Source organism: Neomonachus schauinslandi, chromosome 10 (assembly GCF_002201575.2).
Source record: "Neomonachus schauinslandi chromosome 10, ASM220157v2, whole genome shotgun sequence".
In the NCBI taxonomy this organism is placed as follows: domain Eukaryota; kingdom Metazoa; phylum Chordata; class Mammalia; order Carnivora; family Phocidae; genus Neomonachus; species Neomonachus schauinslandi.
In genome coordinates, this window is record NC_058412.1 from 8,480,322 (window position 1) to 8,503,433 (window position 23,112).

At 51.7% G+C, this 23,112-nt stretch overlaps 1 protein-coding gene across 1 annotated transcript in view; it reads left to right on the forward strand.

The window, feature by feature from the left end:
• GREB1 (growth regulating estrogen receptor binding 1) overlaps window positions 1–23,112 on the forward strand; it is a 67,774-nt gene that overhangs the window by 14,784 nt on the left and 29,878 nt on the right. The window contains exons 5-16 of the mRNA XM_021697573.1: window positions 573–716; window positions 1,576–1,704; window positions 5,104–5,217; window positions 5,697–5,840; window positions 8,222–8,407; window positions 11,866–12,216; window positions 13,121–13,249; window positions 13,933–14,061; window positions 14,664–14,861; window positions 15,602–15,782; window positions 17,138–17,333; window positions 18,706–18,842. Coding sequence (XP_021553248.1) covers window positions 573–716; window positions 1,576–1,704; window positions 5,104–5,217; window positions 5,697–5,840; window positions 8,222–8,407; window positions 11,866–12,216; window positions 13,121–13,249; window positions 13,933–14,061; window positions 14,664–14,861; window positions 15,602–15,782; window positions 17,138–17,333; window positions 18,706–18,842 — 2,038 coding nt within the window. The remainder of the gene's footprint in view (window positions 1–572; window positions 717–1,575; window positions 1,705–5,103; window positions 5,218–5,696; window positions 5,841–8,221; window positions 8,408–11,865; window positions 12,217–13,120; window positions 13,250–13,932; window positions 14,062–14,663; window positions 14,862–15,601; window positions 15,783–17,137; window positions 17,334–18,705; window positions 18,843–23,112) is intronic.

Below are 23,112 nucleotides of genomic sequence, written 5' to 3' on the forward strand. Positions count from 1 at the left end.
ATGAGGGGCTGGCTCTGGGCGTTCCTCCCCACCCCTCTCGTCTTCTTAACATCATTTGATAAGTATTTCTTGAGCTCCTGCTGTGTGTCAGTCATTTTCTAGGTCCTGGGAGGCAGTGGTTCTTCCACTGTGGGACCAGATAAGAGTCTGTGATCGCTTGCTGTGACCAAGTTCCTCATCAGCTAGATGCACCACACTGCTGGGGTCCATCTTTCCGGCAGAGGGTGACTTTCAGGATGGAGTGGGGGGAGCCGGGTGTTGGCTTTTCCTCTCCTTCTGAGTAATAGTCTGTTCTTTCCTTGGACTTGAAGGGCAGCGATGGGGTGACTCATTTGTGTCATCTCAGATGCTCACGATGCCTCCCACTCCTGATAATCAGAGCTGTCCCCCAGACAGATTCCCCTGGCCTTGGCACGGAGCACCCCTCCCTCCCCCTGAAGCAAAGCTAGGAAGGTGTTGGCACCATTTGAGTTATCTAGGTATCTAGCTCTCTTGTGGGACAAACTCCACTCTAGAAAGCATTTCAGAACCGGTGGGGAATTGGTTTTCACCCGTGCATCTTGCCCCCTTAGAGTTCAGAAGCCGGCAGACCTTGGCCAGTACTTGCTCGAGTTCCCTCTTCCCCCCCGTGGAGAGCTCCGGGCCTCTGGCTGCCTTCTCCAGTGAGCCCATTCCTGGACCGACGCCGAGCATCCCGATGGGAGCCCAGCCTGCAGGTGAGCGGTGGGCAGCGAAGCGCCAGAGGTGCTGGATCTGTGGGCCTGGCGTGTCCCCCCGCATGTCCCCGGTGTGTCCCCGGCATGGCGGCTCGATGAGGCAGCCACACATTCTTCAAGATAAATAAGAGGCGTGCTTTGTCTTCTTTCCCAAAGTGCCTTTGTGTTTCATCTTGAATTTGTAGTAGTTTCCGGCACAGCGTGCTATGTTTTTCATTTGGAAAGATGTCCTTCGTTCCTGTTGGCTACGGAAAGTGATTCCCTTGGTGGTTGTGTGGTCTGATCAGCATGATTCAGACACAGGGCAGCTTGCTTCAAAACCATGCTCTGAACCCCTTCATCATGCCACCTCACCCACAGGAAACGTTTTGTGCTACTCCCAACTCTGGAGTGCCTTCTAGACCATTCTGGCTGATGTGGGCATTTAAGCAGTGCAGTGAGGCTCAGAAGAGCAGTACCCCCAACTTCCCCCAGCATTATCCTCAGGCCCGGGGAGCCCCAGGCCCCGTGAGCATCCTGGAACTGGGTGACTGCAAGCCTGACAGGTTTCCTGAGCATGTTCGGTACAAGCCTGAGCTGGGAGGGTGAGGGGGAGGTAGGCAGAAGAGCCTTGTGTGCACCCGTGGGATTCAGGGGCCCCCCTGGCTCCTCAGGTCTCCCTGGTCCTGCTTTCACCCAGGCCGTGCTCATTAGAACAGGAGTGTGTGTGCGTGTGTTTGTGTGTTCTCAGCAGGCAGAATCACTTCTTGGCGTAAAGCTCGTTTATAAAAATGGAAGAAAAGTAATTTCCTGCTAGCTGGGCTCACGGAGCGTCCTGTGAACTGACTTTGCGCCCCCCCTTCTCTCTCTCTGCTGCCAGGACCAGCCTCTGAGCACCCCTCGCTAACGGCAGCTGTGGGTCCAGCTGTTCTCAACGGCAGAGATTCCCCGAAGCACCAACAGCTGGTGAAGAACGACCTGTCGGCCATGCCGCGGCCCTCGGCGCTAGGTGCCATTGCCTGTCCAGGGGGGTCACGTTTTCCTCCGGGCCAGGCTGTTGTAGGGGTTGCGGGAGCCACTGTGCTGGGGCCATGGCGCCTCCTGGAGTTGGTGTGGCATAGAGGGCGAGTCAGGACCAGCCAGCAGGTGCCTCCTGAGTCTTGGAGGCCATCCAGGCCCCGGTGCTGGGTGGGACCGCAGCTTCGGCCACCGACTTGGGTGATGGGTGTACGCCAGGAAGCAGTGGGTGGCCAGTCGCCTGTGGGCTACGCATCAGGAGGGCTGTAGAGTTCTGGAGAAATAGGGGGCAGCGTGGTGTCAAGGGAAGAATGTGGGCTCCCAAATCAGATAAATGTGAAATCGAAACTCAACCATGTCTCTTATTAGTTGGGGGATCTTGGACAAGCCTTCTGACAAATCGTTGCCTCATCTGGAGATAAGAATTATGCTCTTAGGGCAGCTGAGAGGGTCAGATGAGGGGCTGTATAGAAATTCAGGGCACCTCTGGAGGGCTTCCTGGAGGAGGACAGCTGAGCTACTACTTACAGTTGGGGAAGCAAGTGAGATGGTAAGGGAGGGAGCGTGGAAGAGGATGAGGAGGTGAACGAAGGGGTTAAGCAGACCTTCTGCTAGAGCTGAGGCCATGGAGTCTGACTCTGGGCTCTGTGCTTGCCCCTCCATGCTCGCGGGAGCCATTTAGTGAGCCAGGCTTCCCTCTCTCCTCCTCCATGCACACAGCTAAGTGGATTTGGGGATCCAAGACTATCCACTGGCAGCGCCCGTAGCAACTGTCCAGCCCCACACTCTGGTAGAAGAGGAACGTGAGGCCCAGAGAGGCAGCCCAGGCTCGCCCTGCTTCCGTTACGTGGCCAGCAGAGGACTTCCCTGGTGGGAGTCTCCCTCTTAGTTGAAGGACCAGTGTCTTTTCTGAATTGGACCTGAGACTCCCCAGTCCTAACCAGCGTGGGATCCAAGGTCAAGCCTTTGTCCCTCCTCCTGCAGAAGGAGCCCCAGGCAGGCCCCCACTTTTCTTCCTGTGACTGTGAGGTGCTGAATTTAGGGTGGCCAAGGACCAAGCCTCTGGGACTGTGACGGCAGACCTGACCTGTGACACCTGCCCTGCCCAACCTTCACCCAAGCAGCAGGGGACGAGGGCCTTGCTCTGGTGAATGAGGAGCGGTGTGGGAAGGAGAAAGCCCCCAGGTCCGTAGCAGCACTCCAGCCCTGCTGGAATCTGGCCCCAACCAACCTGTAGAACCTCATTCATTCCCTGCTGTTTCTGCTCAAGACCTCCATACTGGGGCTGTGTGGGAGGGTTCAGTGCCCTCCCTGTCCTGTCTCTACCCCCTGGCCATACATCATGATCTCCAAGCATTCTCCCCACCCCGCGGCTAACCGTGCCTTTCAGGACGTAGCTCAGGTGTCCCCTCCTGCAGGAGGGCTCCCTCCCTCTCTGGGATGCCCCAGGTGTCTGTCTCCCTTGCCTGGCCATGTGTGTCCTGCAGGTAGTGAAGTTCCCGAGAGCAGCGTCGGTATCCTCCCCATCTCGGGGCCCCTGGTGCCCGGCTGCCGTGGATGCTGACTGAATGGAGTTGTTTTAACAGCATAGCCAAAATGTCACAGGTCCTGGACCTTCCCGCCCGCTCTGGGGAGAGAGGAAATCAGGTTTAAGAAACTGTTTCTGAAACTACAAGAGGTCTTGAATATGGGCTTGAGGGCTGTGGCTCAGTGGTTCTCCGCGGAGAGGTACTGCCCCCTGGTGGGGGCTGTTGGCAGGTGCCCAGGATCCTTCCTTGGTGGTCCCACACTGGGGGTCCGGGTGCTCCGTGTCCTGCAGTGAGTGGTCTGCATAATGAAGAATTGCTCACCCAAAGTGCCAAGTAGTGACCCCCTCCCCAGTACCGGGAGCCACCGCGAGAAATGGTCCACATTGGGAGCGCAGGGACAGCTCCTGGGGCCATCACTTTGGCAGAGTTGATGAGCTGAGTCCACACTAGGGGCGGCTAGAACTTGTGTCCCAAAGGGGAAAATATGTGTAGACCTTCTGTCCTTAGTGTCGAGGCCCAGCGCCTCCTTGGTAGTTTAATGTGGTTTTCGGGGCGCTGGCATCTTCACGCCTGTGGGAGGGCTTCTGTTGGCACTGGAGGACGGATGTTCGGGCAGTAGAAGCTGTGGTCTGAACAGAACGGCCGTGATCATAGCTGCCTCCCGCATTGCCGGTGGGGGGTGGTCGACGGAGCCCACCTGCTTGAAAGCTCTGTGTAAACAAAGTACCTTGTATTTTAACTTTTTATTCACTTTATTCTTTTCTGATCAGTCTAAGGAAGAGGTGAGAATAACTTTATTACCTTGAAGAGACTCTAGAGCAATAACCCTCAAACCGCAGAGCACTCAGGCATAGCCAGGGCGCCCGGGAATAGTGGCAGTTTTCTCCCTCTTGTTTCCAGAGATCCGGTTCTATAGGTCAAGGCAGGGCCCAGGAGCGGGCAGTTTTAACGAGCCTCTGCTGCTTCCGTCCAGCTCCTTCTCAGACCACATTTACAGAAACGTTGCTCTAAACTGTGGTTTTCAACCCCGGTTGTGAGTTAGAGTCACCAGGGAGCTCGGGGCCCTCACGATGCCCGGGCTCCCCCAGGTGCTGGGTTTTGGTTTACTTGGGATGGATAGGCTTGCGTCCAGGCATGGAGAGATTTAAAGCTTTCCCAGGTGAGTTTATCATGCAGTCATAGTTGAATGTATAGCTCTAAACGTCGGGGAAATTTTGTGTTGGATTGCTAAAAAAAAATATGGTAACCAATCCTTGATGTTTTGAACATCAAGCACGAGTCACGCACATGCTGTTATCTAGAGTGGGCAGAAATGACTCGACAGCAGCAGCGAGCACCGAGCACCAGCTTCTGTTCCCCTTGATTTTTTTGGTCTGAGGCTAGCGGTCAAGGCTAGGGTGGGAGTCGAGCACAGATGGAGCAGTACTGCCCCCCAGTGGGGAAGCTGTGATGGTGGATTCAGTGGTTGGTTTGCAGAAACGCATCCTCTTACTGGAATGTTCAGAGGAGGACCCGGAGGAGGATGTGATCTTGGGGGCTGCCAGTCAGTGGGCCCAGACTCTGTGCTTTATATGCATGCTCTTTAGTCTTTATCAAACCACCTTTCACGGTCAGGTTTATGATCCCATTTTAAAGAATAGGGTGCCGAGGCTCAGAGATAATGCTCAGCACTTGGGTGGTTTGGAATGAAATGTTTACTGAAAGGGACAGGATGTTTCCTCACACCCAGATGCTTCACTAAAACAGCTAAGAACCATTGTAAAGCTCTGATGTTTAAAAATTGCAGATGTTCTCCAAATCAGGGGAATGTTTTGAAACTCGTCCTTAGTGACAGCCTAATCTGTACTCTGAATGTTGTCTAGGTATCTTATCAAACTCCGGGCCCCCCAAAAAACGCCACAAAGGGTGGTCTCCAGAATCTCCATCAGCTGCAGATGGTGGCTACTCCCAGGGTGGTGGGAACAGAGCTAAGTATGGTAAGTGACAGCGACCTTGCCAAAAATCCAAGACTCGGGGGCTGGTGGTGGTGCTGGTGCTGAGGCCCGGGGTGGGTGTGTGCACGTGCACGTGCACACCGTGTGAATTGGCGAGGATGTTCTAGGGGGCAGACTTGGGTATGACCGAAGGGTCTCTCATATGTTGGAGCTGCACAGCAGAGCCCAGGGTCCTTGTATAGCAGTAAGCTAGCTCCTTGACCCTAAAGAAATTTAAAAGGGGCTTGCCTGTCACGTGGCAGAGAGATTGAAGAGGAGACTGTTGTTTGGTGGGGAAGGTTGGATCAAGTGACCTTAAAGATGCTTTGACCTCAGGAATCTGTGATTCCAGGACTCAGGTGTTCCCCTAAGTAGGGGTAAACATCAGGCTGCAGCAGATGTGTAGGCTGGCCTGATGTCGGGTCTGCCAGAGACGGAGGCCCGTCCCACGCGTCTTCCTAACACTCTTGGCGTGTTTCTAGAGAGCGCAAGCATGTCCTGCGTGCCCCAGGTTGGCTTGGTGGGACCAGCTTCGGTCACGTTTCCTGTCATGGCCTCCGGAGAGCCGGTGTCCGTTCCTGACAACTTGCTGAAAATATGCAAGGCCAAGCCGGTGATATTTAAAGGCAAGTATAGCAGTGGGACAAGTGGTGGAGGTCGGGGAGCCTGGAGGAGTCCGCAAGGAACAGGCAACAGGCTGAGGCCAGGGGTGTCCTCCTGAGAAAGCTCTAAGACCCCGCCCAGGGCAATGAAAGTACAAAGCAGACCAGTCACTAGCGTAGCCCCTGATCAGATGCCAAGAGTTCTAGAGCTGGTCACGGTTTTCCACAACGAGCCCGGGAGAAATGATTCGGTTCCATGATGTCCATCTGTTCGTTCATTCACGCATTCATTCATTCAACCTCACTGAGCTGCTGCCCCATGAACAGGCCCAGTACGAAGCACCAGGGATCGGAGACGGATCCATCAGCCCCCTACTTCAAGGACCCCTGGTCGGGCAGATGGTCCTGTTGTCACCCTGGGCCACTGGTATATTTTGACTATGAAATCTGACTTTGGGAAAGGAATGTCTATGTTCACCCTGTGGAAGCATAAAAGAAAACTAGATTTGATCTGTTTTGTGACAGTTGGCGTCCAACGTATGCTGCGTGGAGGTAGATGTTTGGCTCAGCTAAGGAAGTCCCTCTCCAGTGAAGCAGGAGATCTTGAAATGTGAAGCTTGGGTGGGACTTGTTTGATGATGGTTTTCACTGGTCCCTCATGCTGGCCTATGATAACACACACGCGTGCATTCCGATCCTTAATTAAGTTAATACTGTATTTGGTATCGTGTTTGTAGGAAGAGAGGAGAGAGGGTGGTGGGAGAGTGGGAGAGAGATCTTACAGGCAGTTAAGAACTAACAGAGGCACTCCTTTTTCCTAAAAAACCAAAAGTGGACAGGGTATTTAGGAATAAGGGTGCAAATCTGGGTTTTGGACTGGGCATGAGACAGGGCCAATATCCCATTGGGCCCTATTAGCTGATTAAGGTGGAGGTCAGCATGCAGCAGCATTACCTGTGTTCTTCGCATGGCCATCTCGTGTACGTGGTAGGCCCTGAGAACACAGTGATGGGAAAACAGAGCACGGTGATATGGGCAGGACCTGCACCTGCACCTCCCCCGAGCCAGAAGCCCCAGGAAAGTCGGGGTGAGGGTCCAGCAGACCTGTGTCTAATGGCTAACGACCTCAGATGGAGACCATCCTCCTTGTTCCTCAAGTTCACTGCACTTCCTGGCGCAACTACTCTGTTCGAGCCATGAGCTCTTTGTAACATGCTTGCCTCCCTGGCTCTCCCCTCCCGCCCCCACCCACCACATGCCCAAACCCCACCTGTGCTTTAAGATCCACCCCCGTGCCTTCTCTGTGAGACTGCCTTAGTTTCTTTTTCACCTGGGCCCCCATACAGCTTGAATCATAATGTTGGTGAGCAGTGGCACCCCCTTTGTGGTCCCTGGTCCAGAGAACCAGCCCCCCCCCTCCCCAGGACCTATTAGAGGCGTGAACTCCCAGGAGCATCCCAGAATCACAGTCAGGCCCCATTCCTGAATCCTAAGCTGTATGGTAGGGTCCAGCACTCTGTGTCTTAGGCTGCCTTTCAGGGGATCCTCATGCACCCACAGGTTTGAGAAGCAATTCCTTGAGGGTGTGAACTGTCTCAGTCATGAGATTCTCCCTGGAGCCAAGCACGACGCCCGCACGTAGCATACAGCGGGCGTTCAGTAAGTGTGTGTTTGGTGCGTAAGTGTAGACCGCCTGAGTACAGGACAGCACACACGCATTTAGCACATCTGATCATCTCAGCAGCCCCACGGGGACTGCGTGTGTTCACCCCATTGTACAGATGTGGAGACTGAGGCTTAGCGATGTCACACTTCCTGCCCAGGGCCCCCCCCAGCTGGTGCACGGTGCGGAGGAGAGTCCAACCCAGCCGGGCTCTTCCGCCTCTGGGGGTTGTCATCAGAATGAATCTATAACGTGCGCTAAAGTGTTGGTCAAGTTCTGTCAGGGCCTGGAGCCTCTGGCCTGTACAGTGATTTATTTTCCTAACCCAGCTTGCTCAAGAGCCCCGGGAGGATGGGAATCAGTATCCCACGTCGGGGAGTCGGGGCGGTGGGGGGTGGCTGGTTGGCAGGCAGTCAGCAGAGAGCCAGAAGGTGCTGCTTCCACGAAGCGTTCTGTTGTCCGTGCTGAGGAGCGGCCCGGGGTGACGCTTCCGCCACAGGCCTGTCCCTCTGGGCCGCTCACGTGTGAGATAAGGCAGTGAACACATGCCATAGCCCTGGTCCGTTATCCGAGCCACTGCGCCAGCTCAGCAAGGGCCGGAAGTCCGAGGTCTCCCCAAAACGGGGCACGAGAGTTACCCCAGCGGCATCTGGCCTGCACTCTTTGGCCCCCTTGTGTTTGGAGATGCCACACGCTGTGCCCACTGCCAGCTGCCGAGCGGACGTGGCTTCTCCTTCCGCAGGCCACGGGAATTTCCCTTACCTCTGCGGGAACCTGAACGACGTGGTCGTGAGCCCTCTCCTGTACGCATGCTACCAGAACTCGCAGTCCATCTCTCGGGCGTATGAGCAGTATGGGGCCTCCACCATACAGCCCATCTCAGAGGAGACACAACTCCTGCTCACCGTCTACTATCTCGTGCAGCTGGGTGAGTCTCCCTCCCATTGCGCGGGAGTCGCTGGTACGCTAATCAGTGGAGTGGGAAATGCAGAAGCTGATCGTGGCCCGTCACCCGGAGCCCTTGTGAAGCCACGGGGCCTGTGGGGATGGAAGCCCGGGGAACGTGCTGATGCTGCAGTCAGATCAGCGCCCGGAGGGCCTGGGCAGGGCTTAAAGTGGGTCAGAACCTCTGGAGATAATCCAAAAACCATGCACCTGCCAATTCAGATGCGCAGAGGGATCAGGGAATAAAACAAAGGCTCTGCCCTCAGGAGAGTATATTCTAGTGGGAGAGGAGCCGTAAACAGGCAGAGCGTATGAGCAGGGAGAGGGAGCTGTGTGTGGGGGGGGATTGGCTCAGCGACACGGAGAAAGGCCTCTGTGACGAGATGGTGTTCAAGGGGCCCGAGGGGGAAGGGGGCCCAGAGGGACCCGTGAGGAGGTGGGGGAGGCAAGGGAGAGGCCCGTGAGGGCTGCGGGCCAGGCCTGGTGGCTGTAGCACAGGGGGGGGGGGGGTGCCGGCGGAGGGGCAGGGCCTCGGGGTATGGCCAAGAGTTTGCACTTTAGACACACTGACAGACGGCTCCGCGTCCGTCAGCTCCAGCTGCCCTAGCAGAGTGCCTCAGCCTGGGGGCTTAAACGGCAGACATTTATGCTTCAGGGTCTGGAGGCTGGATGCCCAACATTCAGGGTGCCAGACGGTCGGGTTCTGGGGAGGCTTCCCTTCCTGGCTTGCACACGGCACCTCCTCTGTGTGCCCCCGGGCCCTTCCTGGGCACATGCGTGTGGGGAGAGGGACAGAGGGTTCTGGTGTCTCTATTCATACCACCACCGGTCCCACTGGACCAGGGCCTCACCCTATGACCTCACTTAACGTCAGTCCCTCTTTAAAGGCCTTATCTCCAAAGACAGTCACAATGAGGGTTATGGCATCCACATATGAATTGGGGAGGGGGAACACAATTCAATCCGCAGCACCTCTGGAATGCATATGATCTGACCTTCACTTTCAGAAGACCACAGCGGCTGCTGCGTGGGGCTGGGTGGTGCAGGGGCTGTGTTGTCCCAGTGAAAGTGGGAGGTGGCTTTGACCACTAAGGGTCACGGGAGGGTGGTGCTGGATTTTTTTCTGAAGCTGTGAGGGCGGTAGCCGTCTGTCTGAGGGAAGGGAAGGAAAGGTGCAGCCTGGGTTCTGCCCTGAGTCCCCAGGTGGATGGTGGAGCCAGAGGGTGAGCATAAGTTCTGCCTTGGCTGTTTCGAGTTTGAGATGCCTGTGAGGCTGCCGAGGGGCGAGTTGCAGGATTTGGCTGGACAGGACTTGAGCCCCAGGGAGAAGGTACAGCTACAGGTGTCAGTTTGGGGAACACTGGCCCAGTGATGATCTGCACTGAAGCTGGGAGACTGGAAAAGAGCCCCTGGGAGAAAGGTGCCGATGTTTGAGCTCCGGGGCACCCCAGCAGTCAGAGATCTGGAGGAGGAGGTGGATGGGGAGCCGGGGAGGCACGTGGTTGGGCGGAACCTTGAGAATGTTGCCTGGAACGGTCAGGATTCTGGGAGAACATGGCGTGTGTCCTCATGATCCACAGTTCATGCATCAGTAAGCCCTGCTTCGTCCCAGACCCACCCTTGTCCATCGTCCCCATCAGGCCTTCCTTGCCAGGGAGCTGCTCTTATCACGTCTGTTACAAGTGTGAGTCTGATCGTATCTGTTCTCTGCTGGAGCCTGCCGAGCTTTCCTATCACACACTCAACCCACACTGGTTCCAGGGGCCACGTGACCGGCCTGCCTCCCGCAGTCCCTCCAGCCCTGCTGTCCTCCAGGCATACCAGTCTCCCCTGCTCTGGCTGTTCCTTTGCCGAGAAACGCGCCTGCCCAGGACATTTGCACGACTACTGCTTCATGGCCTCCGAGTTTTGGTTCGTATGTCATCTAGAGAGGCCTTCTCGTCACCGTATCTAAGACAGCGCCCCCTCCCCAGGCCCCCGTGGCTCTGTCTACTGTTTATCTTGTGTTTAGAGCACTAGCACCCCCAGAAATTACATGCCATGTGTATTTGTTTACTGTAGGTGCATGTCCCCCGCTTAGGATATAAGTGCTGTGAGATCAGGATGGTTGATTTCGTTCTCGTCTGTGTGTCCAGCAGTACCAGCCATGTAAAGTTGGCTCTCAGCACATGTTGAAGGAACAGTAGACACAGATGCAGAATCCCCTGAAAGCATTTCAGGAGAGGGACCAGCCCCCTGAGTCAGTGAGGCCAGGAGCGGAGTGAGGGCTCATTATTGGCCATTGGGTTTGGGTGTCTGGAAGCCATTGGCCCCCCTGATGATGAGTGTGTACGAGGAGTGTGGGGACAGAAGCTGTGCGTGCGCTGTGGGGGGTCGGAGAGAGGAGGTGAGGAAACAGGCGTGGTGAGGGTAGACAACTCTCCCAAGAGCTTTGCTTGGTGACGGTGATTCCACAAGGGGGTGTGGGCTCAGGGGCAAGATTTTAGAGATGGGAGGTCTAACAGCTAATCTAATAAAATCGTGGCCTAGCCAGATGAGGGGGTGGTGTGATCCCCGTCGTTCAGGTCAGGAACCAGTATCCTAGGATAGCTAGCTCTCGGTCTGAGCTGGTGCTGGGTAGAGCTGGGAGGGAGCACGTCTTCTGAATTGAAGTGGGGTGCTCTTTCCTCCAGCTCACCCAGGTACAAAATTTGGACAAATGCACCAGAAAATGTCTATAGGAAAGAAATGCTAGAAGTATTCAGTCTCACTAGGTATCTGAGAGGCACAAATGAACAAATCAAGTAATGTTTTTCCGTGAAATTAACACCAGCGATGGTATGGAGTGGATCTAAGGGTGCAGTAAACCCATGGTGGGTTGGCACACTTGGACCACCTGGAAAGAGCCCGATCATGTGTACTAGCTGGCTCTAGAAGCCCGGTTTTGAGAATTTAGGAAGTTAGTAGGGTCCATCCCTGAAGACGTGTGTTGTGGAGGTATTTATAGCAGAGTGGTTATTTGGAAGCAATAGAAGGATCAACAGTGGAGACACTGCTGAGTAAGTGGCGGTGAATCGCTCGAAGGGACCCGGTGTGCCCAGCGACAGTGCTGGTTCCGGAGACCGCAGACAGCGTGACACCCGGCTCTGCGCACAGGGGCGGGGAACGAGACAAGCCCTGAAGTCGGAGGCTTCAGTCCTTAGAGCGATTTAGAACCTGTCGCTGAAAACCAGACTGAGAGACGGGCAGGACGAGCTGCGGCGTGGTTAGGCTGGGGAGCGCGTGGCTGCTCGCGTGCCCTCCCGGTGCTCGCATCCCAGCCTCCCGGCCTCTGTAAGACGGTGGAGCCCGAGTGATGCGTGTTGGGTTACTGCCGAGCCCGCCCGCACGCACCTCCCCAGGCCCGCGCTCCGTGTTCGTGGGCGGGCGCTGAAGCCTCTCGGGCCGTCTTGTCGTTACCAGCAGCCGACCAGGTGCCCCTGATGGAGGACCTGGAGCAGATCTTCCTGCGCTCGTGGCGCGAGTCGCACCTGACGGAGATCCGGCAGTCCCAGCAGGCGCAGCCGCAGCGCTGCCCGCCCACGCCCGGTGCCGCGGCCCCGGTCAGCTCCGCGCAGCTGCCCTGGCTGGCGGGCCTGGCCGCTAGCTCCGGCAACAACAGCGTGCACATCATCGAGTGCACCTACTCCCTGGCCGAGGGCCTCTCGGAGATGTTCCGGCTGCTCATCGAGGGCAAACTCGCCAAGACCAACTACGTGGTGATCGTCCGCGCCTGCCGCAGTCCCGCCATCGACTCCTGCGTCGCGGTCACCGGTGAGCCCCGCGCCCGAGCGTGGCGGCTGCGGGAAGAGCAGCTGTGTCCTCTTCTTGCAGATCTGCGCACTTTTGCCTCTTGTGGCTGGGGTTTGTAGCAGCAGTCAGTTAGGGACTGCGGTCAGTGCCCTCCTGGTGCGAGGGGCGCGTGCGCTGGCTAGCGTGCCGAGGTAGGATTCGTTCCTCCTTCGAGTGGAGGGTGAGCATCCCCATTTCCCCCTAGAGAGCCTGGGCAACTCTGGAGCCCGGACAGACGGGGTGGAAAGCCCGGCTCCACGCACCTGGTGATGTGACTGGCCCCTCCCTGACTGTGGCCCTCCGTTGCTTCAACTAGCTAATGCAGAACAGCAACAACAGCGATCTTGTATGATGTAGATTAATGAGTCAATTAACTCAATTAACTAATAAATTATACAAGTACTTATTGAAGCCCTACTATGTGCAGCCGCTGTTCTAAGGGCTGGGGACACAGGCACAAAGACAGTGAGGTCCCTGCTTCCCCGGAGCGGACATTCTGGTGGGGGAGGCAGACGCCAGACACAGCGCAGAACATCTCGGGTGGAAGGGCCAGGGGATGGAGGATCCCATTTGGGAAGCTGGCTATTAAGAGGAGTCAGGAGAACCTATCGACAGAGGTGACGTTGGAGCAGGGGCCTGAGAGAAATGAGGAGGCAGGCGATGTTGCCACTGGGGACAGCTGTGGGGCTCCGCAAGACCATGTGGCAGCACTCTGTGCCTCCCACGTTGTAGGGAATCAGGAGGCCAGGGCAGAGGATGGGACTAGGCCGTTGTCTGGGGATAGGGAGAGAAAGAGAAAGAGAGCGGTGAGCACAGACTCTGCCATCAAGGGGCTCACGTGCTAATTCTAAGTGGAGGGGCCCAGTGAAAGTTGTTTGTTTTCCAGGAAAATACCAAGCCCGAATTCTTTCCGAGAGCCTTCTCACCCCAGCGGAGTACCAGAAAGAAGTCAATTATGAGCTGGTTACGGGGAAAGTGGACTCCTTGGGGGCCTTTTTTAGCACCCTCTGTCCAGGTAGGCTTGTAGTGAGACAGGTGTAAGTTCACAAGTGGGAGGGGTGGTCCTCTCGGAGCCCGTTCCCTAGGACCTGCTGAGGCCGGCCTTGGTTTGGATGTGCAGGGTGACCCCTTCATTCTCCGTGTTAGCATTTACGACCCTTTCTGTGGTGGTCTCTGGCTGGCCATCTTCCTGCACTGACTGGGTTCTCCTAGGTGGGGGGGGGGGCTTGGGGTTCCTGGTTTTTGGGGCACACGAGGGTCCTGTGCCTGTTCTCCTGTACCTCCCCAGCCCTGTGCACTGTGGCTCCCTACCTCCCCCTCTGAATTTCTTGAGTCTATATGTTCTATGCTGTGAATTCTGTGCCTTCCTCCCTTCTTTGCCTGGCTCCTCACCCCATTTCCTCCCAGAAACTTCTGCTGACCCCTCCTTCTCTAGGATGGGCTCGGACCCCTTCCTCCTGTCCTTCAGCACCTGGCTCTTCCTTCTGTCCTGGCACCTACCACCTCACAGTGCAATTTTCTCTGACATAATCGCCTTCGTTACTAGGCTATGGGCTCCTCGACTGGATGGGCCACGTCTTCTCTATTTCCATTACCCCAGTCCCGGGACAGTGCCTCATACGCAGGTGTCGCATGGAGGTTTGCTGAGTTTCACTGGGATGGAAAACCCATTTCTGTTGTTCTCTCTGTTTTGGGCAGAGGGTGACATTGACATTTTGCTGGACAAATTTCATCAGGAAAATCAAGGCCATATTCCGTCCTCACTTACTGCCTCCCCTGTCACCAAATCAGCATCCCTGGATGTTGGCGGAGCTCCGGCATGCACGAGTGAGTGATGTGGGGAGCCCGCGGCCAGGATCTGGGCTGACGAGACAGCACCCAGGGGGCGCCAGGGGGGCTATGAGGAAGCAAGGCAGGGCATTTTCTGAGCATCAAAGTGGACTGATAAATAATTTTTATTTTAGTCTTTAAAACACTAGTAGTCTCATCCTACCCTGAAATGGATGCTTGTACACTTTTCCAGAGATGGCATATTTCTCTGTGTAGATTTCCACCTTATCAGTGCATCATTGAAATACGTTATGTATCCCGAGTTCCCGAAGAGCTGCGATGGTCTCCCTCTCTTCCAGAGAACTCGCAGCCTCTTCCAAAGTCCTGTCTCAGGGTCAGCTTCCCTGGGATGCTGTCTTTGTCCCCTTCAGGTAGAGAAGGTCACCGCCTCTGTGCTCCCTGAGCACTGTTGATCCTTTTATTATTAAATTCTGAAAAGTATGAAATGTACATAGCCCAGAGTAGGCACTTGATAAATGTTGGTGTGATCCCCCTTTGGTCACTCTGTGCACTAGGCAGGGCCCTGCTGCTGGATTCCCTAGCAGACGTCCAGGGTGTTGGCCCTCTACATCTCACCTTTATGGGGGCTCTGGTTCCAGGTTACAGTCTGGAGCCCCACCACATCCGGCCCTTCCAGCTGGCCGTTGCTCAGAAGCTCCTCTCCCATGTGTGTTCAATTGCGGATTCCAGCACTCAAAATTTGGACTTAGGATCCTTTGAGAAGGTGGACTTTCTGATTTGTATTCCCCCCTCCGAAGTGACCTATCAGCAGACCCTGTTCCGTGTCTGGCATTCAGGTAAGGGGCATTTGGGGGGGCAGGTTGTGGTGTCTGTGTGGGAAAAGCTTTGATTCCCTTAATTTCAGATTTGGAATTGAAATACCAGTCTTTGCCTCTAAAGTAGGTAGGGCAAGGATTAATACCCCCATTTTATAGATCATGAAACAGATACTCAGAGATAGCAAATTGCCTAAGATTTTATAATCCATTAAAGCAAGAACCATGACTTGAATTTCCACTCTCCCCCACTCAGGTCAACAACCCATGTGTTGATATCCTGCTTCAACTTCATGTACTTTCCCTGTGCTTTCAAGGGGATGAAATATTAAAAACACAAAGAGTCAATGTCTTCACTCAGAGGATTTGTTTTAGGGTTCTGTAACCTACAGCTCCACGGCCTTCAGGCTGGGAGATGATTTTGCTGGGGATGGCGGGGAGGTCACACCAAGCCTAGGATCACCAGCCTCATGAAGCCAGCTTTGCTATACCCCCTGGGTGGGCCACTGTGCACACACCTCGATAGGAAACAGGCCCGCCTCTTCGCCCAACTCCTGCACAGACATACGTGTGATCACGGTTTGCATGGGGTCAGGTGCCCCAACTCCCCCACGTCTCACACATCCCCGTAGCTTTGGGGCCGGCCAGAATGCTAGCCAGATAGCAGGTGCTCACCAGGTGTCTGTTGAGTGAATGAGAAACTAGTAACAAGGATTTTACTTGTCATGGATTACTTGTGATGTATTTTTACCACGTTATAGGGGTTTTACTGGAGCTTGGCTTGGAAAAGGAGCGCATGACTAAGCAGAGGGTTGAACAGTATGTTTTGAAACTTGATGCCGAAGCGCAGACGAAATTTAAGTCCTTTCTGCAAAACTCCTTTCAGAACCCACATACGCTCTTTGTCCTAATCCATGACCATGCCCACTGGGATCTCGTGAGGTGAGAGCGGCTTTGGCATATGGCAGGGTTGACGGGTTCCTTCTCTGAATTAATATGTGGATGACACTCAGGCCTGTGGGTACAAGCCTTGACAAGATGAATGATGTTGGGGTTTTGGCATTTGTAAGCAGATGCCATGGATGTATTCCAGAATCTTAGAGCTGCAGATTATCTTGGGGGACATCTAGTGGAGCCTCTAAAAGGTGCTGTCATGATCTAAGGCTCAGGGTCACAGGGCTGGGGTGGGGGCAGGAGGGTGTTAGTACTGAGCCGGCCTAGAACTAGGGCCTCCTTTTCTGTACCCCACCTGGCGACAAGGTGCCCCCTGGTGCGGGGAGGGGATCCTGACTGGAATAACTCCCCTGCTGATGGAGACCCCACTGGCTTCAGTACCGAGGGTCGCAGCTGGTGTCACCCTTCTTTAGGGGCGATTTTATGGACTCAGTTCAAATGAATGTAAATCTAGATGCATTTTAGATGCTGTCAGGCTCGGAGTCTGGCAGGATTCCTGATTTACTAGGATCTGTCATCTCCCTAGACTGGCCCAAAGGTTGTGCATTTAGACATTACCACTGACTGGGTGGGGAGGGGTGAGGAGGGAAGGGAGATCCTGGGTCAGATCGCAGAGGAAGGCTTTGATTTCTCACGGATGCAGAAGCATAGGGCTGGCCAGAACCTCAGAGATCACCTATATGCAGGGCATGCGATATGAGGTCCCTGCATGGGCTCGGAGGTATTTGAACGTCCTGAGTTGTATAAAGAGCTATCTTGTGAATACTCATTTGGGGGGTAGGATTCTCAGAGTAGCTGCCTGCCGCCCAAAAGCCGAAGAGTTTTCTGTTCTGCTGGGTGGCTAGGACAGAAGGCTGAGGCCATGGCCTGCAGGGAACGGCTGAGCTGCGCTTGTATCCTGGGCCCCTGGTCCAAAATGCTTCCCCTTCCTGGTCCTGTACTTTTCAATTTAATATGGAATGTACCATTTTATATTCTGTGTGGATCGTTTCAGGTCAGAAGGAATTTAGGGGAAAGAATTTAAGGAGACAGGTACACACTCAGATGGGGCCAAAGGAGCATTCCTGGGTGAGAAGCCCTGCTCTACAGGACTGGGTGGATCGTGGACCTGGCTAAGTTTTTAATGAGCAACGAGGGTCAGGGGAGTCCCGGACAAGTGCCCGCAGTGTGGTCTTTTTTTTTTTCCTTAAATTTTCCTGGGCAGAGCCAGAAGCCTTGATTACTTGTGCATTTAGGGGTGGGGCTAGTTAGAAATGTATTCAACTGCTTGATCTTTGTAAAATTACAGAGCAGTATGCGTCATTCCACTCACTGTGTCTCCCCCGCCCCCTTTCCTCCCTCAGTAGCGCCGTTCATAATCTCTATTCCCAAAGTGACCCGGCCGTGGGATTGGTGGACAGATTGCTCAATTGCAGGGAGGTGAAGGAGGCCCCCAACATCGTGACGCTCCACGTGACTTCCTTCCCTTATGCGCTGCAGACGCAGCATACCCTCATCAGCCCTTACAACGAGATCCACTGGCCTGCATCCTACAGTAATGTGAGTGCCACGGGGCTGCTAGGCCTGGTGTCCCCGTGACCCTTGAGTCGGGAGAAATTCTGTTTAGTAAAAACCTTGATTAACTGGTGTAGTTGGGGGTCAAGAGGGTCTCCTGTTTCTTGGATCTTTGATGTGACCCAGAGTTAGATTTAAACCCTTCCTGGTCTTTAGACACTTTCCCAAAGGACATTAGTTATCTTCCCCATCTGAGGACATGTAATGTTTAGTCTAGAAGCCTTGGAAAGGTTCCTGCTTTTCCTCTCCCCACATCGTTAAGCTACAAGGCTCAAAATCCCCTTCCTCAAATGGAACAAACCTCCATAAAACCTGGTGAGGTTTTGGTTTATCCCCTGCCTTTTCTCATCAAAATAGAAGGCTACAGCTGATAATTTGAGACTTCTGAGAATAATTGGAGAATTCTGGGTGGTTGGATTCTACTTAATTATACAAGTAACAAGCAAACGTCAAATTCTAGACTTTTTGGGGGTGTCCCAGACTCATCTGAGGGACTTACAAAGATACGGATGCTTGGCTTCAGTCCAGCAGACTTGGAATCATTGGTGGTAATACCAAGTGTTTCTGTAGCACTTCCGTGAGCTAGGGAGGCACTGTTCTGAGTGCTTTATTGTATGAACTCCTATAGGGGGCAGAGGCTAGGATGATCTCTGATTTACAAATGGAGAAAATGAGGCAGAGGAGGGTTGAGCTAGGAATGTTAGGTCAATGGGAGTGAAATTGATTAGATAAATGCATTTCTTCCTGCTGATTTTAATAGCAAGCTGAACGCAAGATGGTTTATTGGCCTATTCCTAAAACTAGCTTAAAATTGTTGGAAAGAAGCCATTTTAACCAAGAAAGTTGTGGATTTAAAAAACAAGGCTGATGTGTTTCTTGGCAGAGACACTAGGGTCAGATGAATGGAAAAGTCTTGACTGATATGGATGCACCATCCTTTAAGTATAGAGTGCTCCGTGCTCTGGGTCTGCAGAGGGAAGTAATATATAAAACGTCAGCTGCAGGACTGCAGAGTCGGCACAATTTATTTTTATTTACAAGATTCTATTTATTAGAGAGAGAGCATGTGCGTGTGTATGCACATGAGCTGGGTGAGGAGAAGAAGGAGAGAGAGAATCTCAAGCAGACTCCATGATGAGCACGGAGCCTGACATGGGGCTCAATTTCTCGACCCTGAGATCATGACCTGAGCCGAGATCAAGAGTAGGATGCTTAACTGACTTGAGCCATCGAGGCTCCCCACATCAGCACAATTTAGATCAAGACGCCTGGGCCAGCCATCTACGTGCCCAGCGTGTGAATCTCTCCATCCCCGCAAATGCAGTGTTTGTGTGACTGATGTTCTTCTCTGTTTTAGGGAATGGACTTATATCCTGAGAATAAGAAGTACTTCGGGTTGTCAGAGTTCATTGAGTCCACCCTTTCGGGACACAGCCTCCCTTTGCTCAGATACGACAGTTCCTTTGAGGCCATGGTCACAGCATTAGGAAAAAGGTACACGTCTCTGTTGGAAGTTACTAAAATGCTCAGGAGTCGAGTGTAAGCTGAAGAGTGTGCAGCCAGAGAATTCCAGGAAGGGGGCCACCTTCCTCCTTTCTTGGGTGACTCTTTCCCTCCACTAAAGGGATCCTGGTTTATTTCTTGCCCTGCCTGTGGGGCCAGTGATATCTGTCATGCCGTTGTTCCAGAATGTTTTAGAGATGGGAATGGGCAGTGATATGTTGGAATGTGGGAGGGTGTGCTTGGGCTGCATGCAAATAGCTCTTAGGCCAAAAGGGGTTCCATGGTCAAATGTGTTTGAGAAACCTTACATTTAAGGTGTTCTTCTCCATGAGAGTTCTCCGAGCCTTCTGTTGCCACACGTGCTGTCAATCCTGAGGAGGAGGCTCGAATGGGCGGCATCTCTGGTGTGTGCCCTGGGATCAGTATTCCCCAGAATGCCTTTTGAGACGCTGAATCCCTTTCAGTTTGGGGATGCTGGTGGACTTAATCCGCTCTCCACCTCACACGTGGGCAGCTGGGCGCTCATACGCTTGCTCAGGGAAGGAGCCCTGCCTCTGCCTCTCTGCCCTGCTCTCCTCATGCAGCAGCTTCTGTTGGGTGCTTGGTGAGCTGTCACTTTGGGCCCAGTACTCGACGTTTATTGCCTAAAATATCCTCATGGCAGCACAGTGGAATAGGTACTGTTATCCCTGTGTGGCAGAGGAAGGAATGGACTTAAGTTGGGTCCCCTGTCCTAGGTCACGTGGGAGGTTGGTAGTGAAGCCAGACCTAATCCTTGTCACTTGACTCCAAAATAGTGGAACCACCAAGCCATATGGAGCAAGGTCTCATGGCCAGAAGGCCAGACTGGCCGCGGGACCATACATTCTGGCTTTACACTTAGGAAAATGTGAGTTTTAACCTTTGGCAAATCACTGAACCCATATGAACTTCCGTACCTTCACCTATGAACAAATCTACTTTTCTAGTGGCTTCTCATGAGAGTTTGATGAAACGGGAACACGTGCTGACTCAGGAATAGTTGTGTGCTGGGAGGTCAGGCTCCAGAATCACGCTTCCTGGGTTCGAGTCCTGGGTCTGTCACTTACCAGCTGGGAGACTTTAGGAATGTTTCTCATTCCTCTGTGGGGAGAATAATGTCTACCAGATGGGGATGTTATGAGGAATAAATGAATTAATACATACAAAACTTTTTTTTTTAAGATTTTTTTTATTCATTTGAGAGAGAGAGAGAGGCAGAGAGAGCACAAGCAGGGGGAGAGGCAGAGGCAGAGGGAGAAGCAGGCTCCCTGATGAACTGGTAGCCCGACGTGGGGCTCGATCCCAGGACCCTGGAGATCATGACCTGAGCCGAAGGCAGACGCTTAACCATCCGAGCCACCCAGGCGCCCCTAATACATACAAGACATTAAGAGCATGCCTGGCACACGTTATTACATGCTCACGGCAGCTGCAGCCAGCACCGACATGGCTTTGTCCCCACCATCACCGCTGTCACCATCGTCCTCACCACTGTCCTCTTCCTTTCTTGCCTCTCTCCCCCTCTGCTGACCAGGAAGTGTTGCGCAGAGATTAAGATTTCCATTTCACTAAGTGAGAATAGGATAGAAAACTCTGGAATGTTGAGTCCTGGAGACTCTTAGGACCGCCTAGGAATCATTTAACCCAGCCACCCCACCCCGTCTTATAATTGTGGGAATTGAGGTCCAGAGAGGGGAAGTGATTTGGCCAAGGGCACACATCCTGTTTGTGGCAACCTGGATTATAGCCAGGTTTGATGTTCTCTCCACTGTGCCATGCTGCCTTTCCCAGGAATCCTCTATCTGGAAATCTCTTGAAACAGGCAACTTGGACAGAAGGCACTAAAGGTAAGAACACATTGGTTACTGCCTCTTGTCACGATGTGCATGGCCAGCCTGTTGATTTGCCTTGTGTTGCACACAGACCCTAGCATGTGACTGGGAAGTCTGCTTGCAAGACCATGAACTTACTGGTATTTAAGAGATTTAGATACTTAACAACTCCCATTTTTATTCCAATATGTTTTCTGTGGAGCTTCCTATAGGGCCAACCACAAAGGCTTAGGGGTAGGCACATTCTACCTATACCTGCTATTTAGAGCTGGGCTAATCCCTGCCTCCCACACAGTAGTTCTTTTTCTCTTTTTTTTCTTTTTTTTTTTTTAAACAATAGCGTTAGTGAGGAATAACTGACATTCAGTAAACTGCAGATATTTAAAGTGTTCAATTTGGTGAGTTTTGACATATGTAAACACTGGCAAAACGTTCACCACAATTAAGATAATGAACAAGAGTTTCCTCCTACCCCTTGGTAATTATTCCTTCTTTCCGTTTCTCACTGTAGACTATTTGCATTTTTCTGGTGTTTTATATAAATGAAATTATGCAGTATATGTCAGTCGTTCACTCATTTCTCCAGTGACCGATGATGTTGAGCATCTTTTCATGTGTTATTTGTCATTTGTATGTCATCTTTGGTGAAATGTCTCTTGATGAATTGACTCCTTTATCATTATGAAATGACCCAAAGAATATTATTCTTTGTTCTAAAATCTACTTTCTCTGAAATTAATATAGCTACTCCAGCTTTCATTTGATTAGTGTTAGCGTAGTTTATAATTTTCCGTATTTTTACTTTTAACCCACTTCTGTCTATATTTAAAGTTGTTTTCGTATAGACAGTGTATAGTGGGGTCTTATTTATTTATTGCATCTGACAGTCTGTGACTTTTAATTGAGGTGTTTAGACCATTTACATTTAATGTAATTATTGATGTGGTTGTGTTTAAATCTACCATCTTACAATTTTTCTATTTGTTTCATCTGTTCTATGGACTCCCTTTTTCTGTCTTCTTTTGGATGAACTGAGCATTTGTGATTTCATTCTCTCCACCACTTGCTCATTAGCTGTAACTCGTACGTTCTTTTAGGTGTTGCTTTAGACTTTACAGTATATATTTTTAACCTATTTTCTACTTTCAAGTGATATTATACCATTTCATGGATAAGGATCTTACAGTAGTATATCTATTTCTCATCTCTCAGGCTTTGTGCATCTATGCTCGTACATTTTACTTCAATATGTTATAAACTCCACAATAAATTACTTTTGCTTTAGATAGTCAATTATCTTTCAGAGATATTTAAATAATAATAATTCTTAAAAACATCTTTTATATTTATGCACATAGTTACTACTTCCAGTGCTTTTCATTTCTTTGTGTGGATTTATCTGGTTTTGTTATCCTTTCTGAAGGACTTTTTTTCAACATCTGTAGGGAAGGTCTGCTGGTGATGCATTCTTTAAGCTTCTGTGTGTCTTTATTTTTACTCATTTTTGAAAGATATTTTCCCTAGGTATAAAATTTAGGTAGTTTTTTCTTTCAGTACATTAAAGATGTTGCTCTACCGTCTTCTGACTTGCACTGTTTCAAACAAAATCTGCCACCATCACACCTTTGTTTCTCTCTGTAATGTGCCCTCCCCTCCCAGCTCCTCCCATCCGCTGACCAGGCTGCTTTAAAAAATATTTTAATTTGTTACTGGTTTTAAGCAATTTAAGATATGATTTGGTATAATTTTCTTCATGTTTCTTGTACTTAAGTTAATTGAATTTTCATTACGTCTGAGGAAAAATTCAGTCATTATTTCTTCAAATATATTTTTCTACGTTCTCCTTCTCTCTGTTAGAGTAATCCAATAACACATATATTAAGCTGCTTGAAGTTGTTCCATAACTCTCTGATGTTATTGTTTTTGTTTCCCTTTGTTTCATTTTAGATAGTTTCTATTGCTATGTGTTTTCACATTTACTAATCTTTTTTTTCCTGCTGTGAGTCATATCCGGTTTGTTTGTTTATATATTTTTTTTTATAAAAGCAAAGGAGTCTTATATGACAGGAAGAAATTCTTCTCCTAAGAGAAGAAGTTGTCTTCTAAGAAAAGAAGAAAGACAATTTCAGGTAGCATATGCATGAATGTATATGCACATTGATGAATTGATGATAAACATTTACTTGTGTTTGTTTATTAATCAGGGTTCTACCTTGCAAGTGACAGAAACTCAACTTGAACTACCTTAAGAAAAGGAGAGAAATGTAGTGAGTCATGAAATAAAAGGAGAGGTTGAATAAATAAACCACAGAATGTCAGAGATGCAGCTGGTTTCAGGAGCAACTTAAGTTAGGTATTAAACACTGCTGTGACTGTGTTGTCTTGTCTTTGGTACCTCTCTTCGTGTT